The sequence below is a fragment of the Teleopsis dalmanni genome, unplaced genomic scaffold, assembly GCF_002237135.1.
Source record: "Teleopsis dalmanni isolate 2A unplaced genomic scaffold, ASM223713v2 unscaffolded_contig_0729, whole genome shotgun sequence".
In the NCBI taxonomy this organism is placed as follows: Eukaryota; Metazoa; Arthropoda; class Insecta; order Diptera; family Diopsidae; genus Teleopsis; species Teleopsis dalmanni.
Window position 1 is genome coordinate 1 of NW_024032111.1, and position 10,775 is coordinate 10,775.

At 30.0% G+C, this 10,775-nt stretch overlaps 1 protein-coding gene across 1 annotated transcript; it reads right to left on the reverse strand.

The window, feature by feature from the left end:
• Positions 1-3,030: 3,030 nt before the first annotated feature.
• LOC119663664 (protein takeout-like) lies at positions 3,031-8,251 on the reverse strand (the record flags this gene model as incomplete). The annotated part of the gene is made up of 5 exons (XM_038073272.1): positions 3,031-3,064; positions 3,256-3,526; positions 3,595-3,734; positions 6,674-6,824; positions 8,168-8,251. Coding segments are annotated over 5 exons (680 nt in total), but the record flags the coding sequence as incomplete, so codon positions are not given.
• Between the last annotated feature and the right edge of the window lie 2,524 nt (positions 8,252-10,775).

Genomic DNA, 10,775 nt, shown 5'->3' on the forward strand with positions numbered 1-10,775 from the left:
TTTTCTACCAGGATGAGCTAAATTGTGTAACATTTCGAACACTTGCGCTCGGAAGGACTTTGTAATAAACGGTCTCAGTTTCTTTCCGGATACATCACAATACACAGAAACACCCTCTGTAATTAACTCTACCAACTTGAGCTCCAGAGATGACGCTGTACAGTTTCTTATCAACTCGTTCATCTCTTGGTCAACTTTCTGAGCTTCTGCCAACTTATCATAGTCTAGTGATCGTCTAACTCCAGCCACTACACTTTCGACTCGAGATAAAGCATCTGCGACCGTATTTTTGCTGCCTGCTATATGCTGAATATCTGTTGTCAACTGCCCGATAAAATCTAAATGGCGTAACTGGCGTTCTGATGCTTTTTCAGATCTTTGTAAGAAAGCAAATGTAATCGGTTTATGATCCGTTAGCACAGTGCAATTCCTGCCCTCAATCATGTACCTGAAATACTTGACCGCCATATATATAGCAAGTAGCTCGCGGTCATAAGTACTATATCTTTTTTGAGTCTCTGTCAGCCTTTTGGAATAGAATCCCAGCGGTTGCATCTGTCCATCTATAAGCTGTTGCAACACTGCTCCTACTGCAACATTGCTAGAATCCACATTTAGCACCAGTTTCGCATTCGGAGCCGGGTGTGCTAGCATTGCAGCATTCGCCAGATTATTCTTACACACTTCAAATATTTTCTCGGCCTCTGCTGTCCAATCAATCAGAGATCTATCATTTTTCTTATTTCCTTTTAATAGCGCGTGCAGGATGCCATGATTCTTTGCGGCATTCGGGAGGAAACGCCTGTAAAAATTAATTGAAGCAATGAACCTTCTTAACTCTCGTACTTCCTTCGGTTTTTTAAAATTTCTTATCGCTTCTACCTTTTCAGCTATAGGTCTAATTCCATCCCCATTTATCACATGACCCAGGAAGGTAACTTTCATACCTTAACTTTCATAAAAAACACACACTTTCCCAGATTGATTCTCAGACCATGATCACTTAATCGTTTGAACACTTCTCTTAAATGTATTTCGTGTTCCTTTTCATCAGCTGATGCTATACATATATCATCTATGTACGTTACCACATAACTCAGATTCTTTAGGACATCATTCATAAACCTTTGGAAAGTTTGCGCAGCATTACATAAACCAAAAGTCATCATGTTAAACTCATATAAGCCGAACGGGGTTATTATCGCCGTTTTAGGTCGATCCTCCTCAGCAATCGGAATTTGATTGTAGGCCTTTTCCAAGTCAATGGTTGAGAAAATTTTCTTATTGTACAATATGCGAGTAAAATCATGTATATGGGGTATTGGATACCGGTCTGGTAGTGTTATTGAATTAAGCTTCCTATAGTCACCACACGGTCTCCACTTACCATCCTTTTTCGCCACTAAATGCAACGGACTTGCCCAATTGCTGTTACTTGGTCTACAAATACCTTGTTTCGTCATAAATTCAAATTCCTTTCTCGCAATTTCAAATTTTTCAGGATTTAACCGCCGAGGTTTTGCATACACTGGCTGTCCCTTGGTAACAATTTGATGCTCTACTAGCGTAACCTTCGTGGCCACCTTATTACTAGTAGCCGGTTCCGTAATCTCTTTATAATCCCGCAGAATGTTATGTACCGGGCTAGTCGCATCAATTGTGCTTAGCTTCACGCAGTGCATCTCTCTCTTCGAACCCATTACCTGGAGGCCTGTAATGCCATCTAAAATTCTCCTGTTCTTCAGGTCAACTATCAAACCAAAATTATTCAAAAAATCCGCCCCTATTATTGGGTGATTTACCTTCGCCACTAGGAACTCCCACAGGAACTGTCTGCGCAACCCCAAATTAACTTGCACTAATTTCGTTCCATACGTGCTAATTTTCGCTCCGTTTGCTGCGTATAAATAATATTGCGTGGCTTCATTTTCAGGCTGCATTCTCTTTGGCAAAATTGAAACTTCCGCGCCTGTGTCTATTAGATAATTTATACCTGTTTTTTTATCTTTGAAGAACAAACGGCATGCTTTACCCTCTGCCACTTCACTCGCCGTCAGACGTGAAGTGGTGTTTAGTTTTCCGCTGAGTTTCGCGGTGGTTTGTACTGGCAAGGCTGAACACATTTTGTGGACCTCTCCTTGAACCGCCGATGATAAAAACAGATATTACCTCTTCTAGCACTTGATGATCGCCCTTTTCCACGATCTCTGTCATTGCTTCTTCCTCTTTTGCCCAACTGAATGACCAAATTATTTATCATGACTTTCAACTCGTCAATTTCCTTCCTCATCTCCTTCGGTTCATTCCTTTGTACTACACAAACCGTTTCTGTTTCCTGTACCTCAAATACCTTATCAGCCACTTTGGCCCACTGTGCAGAATCACCTTCCACTGCAGCTACGATTGTTCTAACTCCCACTGGCAGTCGCTGTAACCACAATGACTTTAGTACATCATCATTCATTGAATTGCCGGCCATCTCCTTCATTTTCTTCAGCAATTGAGTTGGTTTCATGTCACCTAACTCCAATTCTGTCAGCAACTTACGCAGCCTTTTGTGCTCCGATTCTGTGAATTCATAAATTAACCGTTTCTTCAACGTCTCATATTTCAACACCTTCGGTGGATCTCGAATCACATCAACTATGCACTCCAGGTATTTCGGCTCTAAACTTGCTACTACATGGTCGAACATTGTATCATCTTTCGTTATTCCCGCATTCCTGAACTGTGCTTCCATTTGCAGAAAAAAAAGGTCCGGATGCTCTCTTGAAAACATCATCGGCTTAACTGAAACCCGGTATACCTCCTTGTCAGTGCGACTTTCTCCTTCTGCCGGAAAAAAATCTTCTTCCTCACGGTTAGTCATCTTGCTTGCTAATGTTGGGCTTGATAATAACTTACAACTCCTTTTTGTGTCGGGGTCACCAATGTTGTGATTACAATAACCAAATAGCTTTTATTAATAAAAAACAGTATTTATTGTAACACAAACTTTTATTATTTTTAATACAACTTTAGAAACACTAACTAATTGACTGACTGATCAACTGACTGAAAAAATCTGAATAAATATTTTTAAATATCAGAGAATCTGACAATTTTAGCCTACTTTGTTGATTCTCACCACACGCTTAAATTTTTTATAAACAAAATTTATTTAAAAAAAAAGCGTTGTTGAATTATAACTTTTAAATAAAAATATTTATTTGTATTAATATTTATTCATCAAGAAAATATTTTTTATATGGATGCTTAGAAAATACTTTAGTTATGATTTCACTATAAATATCACTATAAACTTTGTTTACTGAGTCTTGCATTTCGATAAATATTTCCCTCCAGTTTTCATTAAGGAATAAATTCATATTATTGCTTAGTTCTTTATCACTATTAAATAAGTTTTCAAAATTGAAATAAACACGTCCTGGATTAAGTCTTATTCTTATATTCTCAACTTTCATATAAGTGCCGCCATTCTTTTTGTATGATGTACCATTGAATTTTAATATTACGTCACTGTTGACTAAAAAAATATTAAAAATAGTTGATGAAAATTTATTATTTGTAACTTTTTTATACTGATAAACTCACCAATAGTCATATTACTTTTGCCTCTCCCATTTATGGGAAAGAAAAAAAATCTACCATTTACTTCATAATTTCCAATAATACTGCCTTTATCCATTTTAAAGCTAATTTCATGTTGTTTTGTCAGGTCGCTGTGAAAACCCCTACAAAAAAATAGTATTAATTAATTAAAATTAAAATAATGATAAATTTATAATGGCTTATTGTTGTTTTCGTAGAAATACATTTGAATTTTTATTATTTCTATATTCTGAAATACAATAGCATTTTATAACATTATTATAACAATTTATTAAGTAGGGAATATTATACTATGTTCAGACACACCTTAATTTCGCAAAAATCTTAATTTTATCTTTGTTTCAGCGAAATTAAGTTGTTTTTTCGACACAAAATTCAGTTTTGAGGTTAGAACGAAATTAAGCAAAATGACCTTAATTTCGTCGAAACCAAGGCTAAAATAAGGGATATTTCAAATGCAACTACGAGTAAGAAAAAAAAGCAAAAGACGTAGTTCAGATAAAGAAAAAGTGACATATTTTTAAAATAAATGTAAATGACAGTTGACTTTAATAAATTTGGGAAATATTTTGAAAGTAGTGCAAATTTTTAAATTTAAATATAGAGAAAGAACTGTAACTGTTATTAATTTAAAAAAGAGTTAAAAAAATAATTCATATACCTAAAATCCAATAAAACTATTGAATGCCATCTTTTATAGTTATAATAATCAACGTTTAAAATTTCCCTGAGCATGTAATTTTTAACTTTCGATTCATAAACAAAACACATATGATTTCCTTGATTTGAGGCAGTATAAACACTTTTGAAATTGACTTAATTTAATTTTTACGAAATTAAGGAAATTTGGCTTTATACAATGCAACTCGGATTGTTTAATGTACAGAGTTAAGCAATTGAAGTGTTATCAGCTACACATAGGTATATCTGTTACCAGCGGCGAGGCGTCGAATTTTTCAGAGTGTTCACTGAACACCTTAACAAAGCTTCCTTTTTAGATCTTTTTTTTATTAGGTGTTTTATTAGGTAAATAATCTCGCTATTTTGCTACTTAACATTTTTTATAATAGCTTTTCCAAACAGATTAACATAAACACAAAACGTACAATACAAACAAAACCATACATACATATGTTAGTTACACCCAACATTATTTATAATTAATAAAAGAGAAAAAAAATTTCTCTTAAAATATACTAAGGTTCAGAATAAAAACTGTACCGCGCTGCTTACAAAGTATGCAAATGAAATAATATTCACATTGGGACTATGCTCAATATTGAATAAACACAAAACATACAAACAAATATAAAAATAAAAGAGAAAACAAAAACAAAATCATCATAACCCTTAAATTAATGAGTGCAAGCGGTTCAATAAAAAAAGTGAACTTCCAATGTTATGCAAAGTAAATACAAAAGAGAAAAGAAATGGCTGAGCGAAAATCGCTTTACATTTGACGAGAGGTTCACTCGACCAAATTGAACCCCAAGTTCATACAAGCGTGCAAATACCATCAAAGTCACGGTTGCCGTTTTATATGAGCAAATGGTTCAATAAAAAAATTGAACCGCTCATAGTAAATACAAAGTAAAAGAGTAAATGAATGCACGAGAGTTTCTTACTCTTATGTAGAGGTTGCAAATAAATCAAAAACAAAGTCATTATTGCAATTTTATACTAGCAAATGGTAAAAGTGAAGAAAAAAATTAAAGAAATTTAAAATGTAAAATAATATTTAGATATATTTGAATTAATGTGTGATTAAAGATTTGGTTCAAATATCATTTTTAAACGATCTTCTGAAAAATGGTTTTAATTCATAAAATGAATAGACCAACTCCAGATATGAAGAATTTGGTACCTGATGTAAAAATATCGAAAATTGTCGTAAGTCGCCGTTTTCCTACAGCTATTTACCATAAAAACCAGTGGATCACAGGCTGCGAACATTTAAATAAATTGTTTTGCTGGTCTTGTATGCTATTTGCTTGTGGAAAGGAAAAAACTCAGGAGTATGGTGGAATAGTTTATAGTTGGAATTCAGTTTTGATCAAATTGTGAACACCTTACCAAATATAGCCAAATATAGCCAAATATAGCGTCCACCAAGATATAGCTTGGTGGACATTTTAGTGTAATCAAATGGCCAAAGATCTGAAAGTATTCCAACGAATCATTCGACGCATATTCCAAAATTAACTCAAAGTAAAGACTTACAAGTTCAAAAAGACTCAAAATCTTACACTAAAGCAACAAAAAGCTAGACTCGAAAGAGCAAAGGAGTAACGTATGTTACGCTTAAACGAATGTGGCGAATTTCTAAATATTGTGTTCTTTGATGAGAAAACTTTCCCTATTGAACAGTTTAGAAACTTAATTGCACGCACTGCCGAAATTTTGGGACTACGGATGGCCACTTAAAGTAAATTCCCATCTCAAATAAAAGTATGGGCAGCTGTGACCGCCGATGTTCGCTCTCCAATCGTTTTCATCGATAATGAATGTCAAAGTCAATGTGACTTATTATTGGGAAAATATTTTGAAAGTTGCTTTGGCGTGGGCACGCAAACAGTTTGATCGTAGACCATGGACGTTCCAACAAGACTCGGCATCGGTCTCGGTCACAAAAAGCTCGTGTGCACCAAAAAAAGGTTAAGAAACCATGTTCCACACTTCATTTCGTTCACACACTGGGTTTCGAATTCGCTAGATGCAAATCCGATGGACTGTTCTATCTGGACTATATTGGAGAGCAAGGTGAGGATCAATCTACACAAAAAGCACTAAATAGTGAGAGGAGCGCTGGAATAATTGCTTCACTGTTGAATAAGTTTTTTAAAAGTTATGTGTTTAACATGTTTCTAAACTAATAATAAAAAAGTGACGAAATACATATTAACACTTACATTAATTCAAGTTAAATTAGTTTCAACAGTTTTTTATTAATCAAACTTCTTCACTTTGCAAAACTATTGAAAATGTTACCAGATATGTACGGGAGTGAATGTTCTCTGTTTAAATTACATTCAAACTGTCAAAAAAATAAATTTGTACTTACTTTACTTTATACACTTCAACGGTATTCAATCCATAACCCTGACTATTTGATAACGTCAATTCAACGCTTAAGCGACTATCCGTGCCTTGTTTTATCGTAGTTTTTTTTATATTTAATGGTTCAAGCGGTACCAAGTTAATAGACTCCTCACCTACATAGTACAGAATAAAATGTTATAAAGCAAATGAAAAATCTAAATAAAAAAATTACGTATAGATGAAATAATATTGTTTTTTTACATGTTTTCATAAAACTATGAATATTTTGAAAATAATTTACCTAAACATTTATAATTATATACCAATTTACAATACAATATCTAAATTTTCTGTATAGGCCGTATAGGAGTTCGAGTAAATTGATGGTAAATTCAGAGAATTAGTAAATTATGTCGGTATGGCAGCGAATGTTGGTATTTACCAGAATTTCGAGTAGGGTAAATTAGGTATTACCATTATGAAAATTGTATAAGATGTTTAATAAATAAATAAATAAATAAATAAATAAATAAATAAATTTAAAAATTTTTAACAGAAAAATAATAAATCCCTATAAAATTTCAATTTATTTTACCTCAATTTACTCAAACTCGCACACGGCCGTAATATGGCATCGGACAATTTTAGGATTTTTAAAAAACCTTATTTACTTAAAATTTTTATAAATATATTTTCACTTATATTAATATATTATTACATTGCAAAAATTTTTTGCTAAACAATTTTCTATCTATGATGGACAGGTTTTTTTGCAATCCCTTATTGAAGCAAGTTACCTACTGCTTTTTTGGAAGAATGCACAAATTTCACCAAACATATGAGTATTTGTAAATAAATGTTTGCATTTTTGTCGAAAAAAATGTGGCAAATTTCTAAATACTGTTATTAACTATTATTAAGCTTTTGGAAATTCAAAATTTTTTTTAATAATGTCATGTTTATATGAATATTTATCTTAAATTTCCCTAATATTCTCTTTCAAAATATAATGATACATAACCATCCTTACCGTTTTTATATCGAATGTATAAATATATTGTAATACGTCTATGAAAATAAATGGAATGCAATTACAAGGTACTGAAAGCCTTATATATTTAATTATTAAAATTATTTGACGCTTTTAGTTAATGCAATTACAAGGTACTGAAAGCCTTATATATTTAATTATTAAAATTATTTGACGCTTTTAGTTAAAATTAAAGTTAATGTTTCGTTTTATGTAAATACACATGAAAATCTTAACAAACTTTACTGAATACAATATATATATTGATAGGCTCTATGACCACAAAAATAGGATAGCTTCAAACCTACCAAATAACAGTTTAAAATTAAGAATAGATTTGTAAACTTATTGAATAATCTATAAGGTAATATGCAACAGAAAAGTATTATAATAATACGTTTCACTAAAAGTTGACTATTTCTGTCAATTTAAAATTATTAATTAAATTTACTTGTTATTTTTTCTTCAATATATCTGTGCACTTACCCCCATTCTTTTGCTTTAAGTAATAGTTCATTACATCTTTGATACATTCCGTGTCTCCGAACTTACATGGTTTCGGTTTAATTGCTATTATTATTAAAATTTTAATTAATATTAATTACACATTATTCTTGATAAATCCATTATATTCAATTAATTACAATTTATATAATATTTAATTAATAAATTAATTAACATTTAGTAACACTTACGGAATTCAGCAGAAACTAAACTTAATAATAATCCAAAAGTAATGGAATAGAGCAATACTTTATATTTTAGACACATTAAACAAAATGAAGTTAAGAAATATGATTAATTTGAATTTCTTTGTCGGATGTAGACTAAATGAATCAAATTAATCGCGTATAAACGCTTTTATACCGAAATAAATTATATCAACAAGTAATTAATTAAATAACGTACGCATTAAAAAAAAACAAGTACAAATAATCAAAGACGAAAGGCGTTTCTGTTAAAATATATCTAATTATGGAATAATAGTAGGTTCTATAATTGATTTTATATTGAATATATTTTTATAAATATTCATCATCTATACACAATATATAAAAATATGCTATTGTGTGTTGGATTGTGTACTCTTTCCTAATAAGGTCTGTATTATTTTGACGTTTTTGAATTAAATTTGGCACTTATATTTGTTATAGTCCGGTTCACAATATAGACACAATTTTATTTCAAATTTCAGATCAAAAATAGAGGTTTTCTATGATAACAAAAATAGAAAATTGCAAAAAAGTTTTTAACAATACGATTGACAATAGCAGCAATTATGTATAAAGTCCTTGATTTTTTAATAATATTTATAATAAAACCTCTATGCAAGTTTATATGGGTCCTCTAGAAACGAATACTTAAAAAGAAATAATATATTATAGCAGTGCATATATATAGTGTGTAATAGCTTATAAAATCATAACTGCATATTGGGTCATTATAATGTAAGTGTTTTACACCTAAGCGATATTTGAATTTCCAAACGATTTGAAGATATAGAATAATCAGTAAGAGATCTGATTTCTTGCAGAAATCAAACCTACTATGCAAAGTAATGGTCTATTGTTAAGTCTTTTATATAGAAGTAAACTGCACCAATTACCGTAGTAATAATATTTTTGACTTTACATTCAATTAAATTTAAATGATTAATTAAGTTAGTTAAATGATTAATTCGAACGTTGTTTCTAAAGAGAAAAACGTGGTAATATATTCAAATAGAAATCAATTATTAATACTAATAAAAGCCGATGACTTCATTAATTAATACATAATTTACCTGATAGTTAAAAAAAAAAGGAAAAATAGAGCAGCTAATTATTTATTAGGAATACATAGTAGTTCGCAAAATCGTTACAGCAAACTTTGGTTTTGAATTTCTAATTTTATACCTTTTTAATTAGATTATTTATATATATACTTGGCATGGTGTGTGTAATTGATTGATTTTTATAATTCAAAGCTTGTAATGTTTATAATATGAGTATATACTTTAGTTTTGAATTTGTAATTTTATACCTTATTTATTAGATTATTTATATATATATTTGGCCTGGTGTGTGTAATTGATTGATTTTTATAATTCAAAGCTTGCAATGCTTATAATATGAGTACATAGAATAAACTTTGCCTCAATTTTATTGTTTATAAGTGTATATTTATTAAATTTATATTATAAATACAAAATGATTAAAATATCATATATTAACCTATATATTTAGTTATATGTTTACTTCGTTTATATTAAAAATAGTTGTCTATAATTATAGATAAATTTACATTCTTAATTAATAAACAGTTTATAAATGAGACAATTATACACGCTATAACAGTGAAGTTTTACTTAATTTAATTCCTATGTGTGTTCAAGATACATATATAGTAGAATTAAATTGCACTTGATTACCTTCAGGTTTAAAATTCAAAATCTGTATAAAATGAACCGTAAACTATAAGTTCATTAAATACAATATCAAATCAATTTAAATCAAGTTTTGCAACAATTTCAAGTTCAAGTTTCATTCATACTTACTCTGTGTAAAGAATTTAATTGCAAATGTGGATACTAAAATCATGCGTAGCTTAGATAAAAAACAATGAGTAATAAAATAATGTTCAGCAATGGTAAATGAATTAAAAAATGCATTGATACTAAAAAAGCATCGAAACGGTAGATTTTATGTGTCAAATAGAGCAGCATCCAATTAAAAATTGATTAATGTTATTTGTTTATTGAAGCGTTATGTTAATAAAAAAATTTAATCTAATGTTTAGATTATTACTTACATCTTAACATTACGTGTTAGTAAAACAGTTTATACATTATAAATTAACCCTGAATTAATTTGAAAAATTTAATATTTGATATATATATTAATAAAAAAAATAAACATATATGGTATAAAAACATTTTTGTTAAAAGTTCAAAATTTAAGCAGCCTTTTTTGACATTTTTGAATAAAATAACGTATTTGATAAATAGTAAATTTTAAACGATTGATAATTACAAAATACATAATAGGTTTGAAAATTGTGAAGAACTTTAATAAACTTCATTATTAAAAAAAAATCTATTTTAAAATTCGGAGGA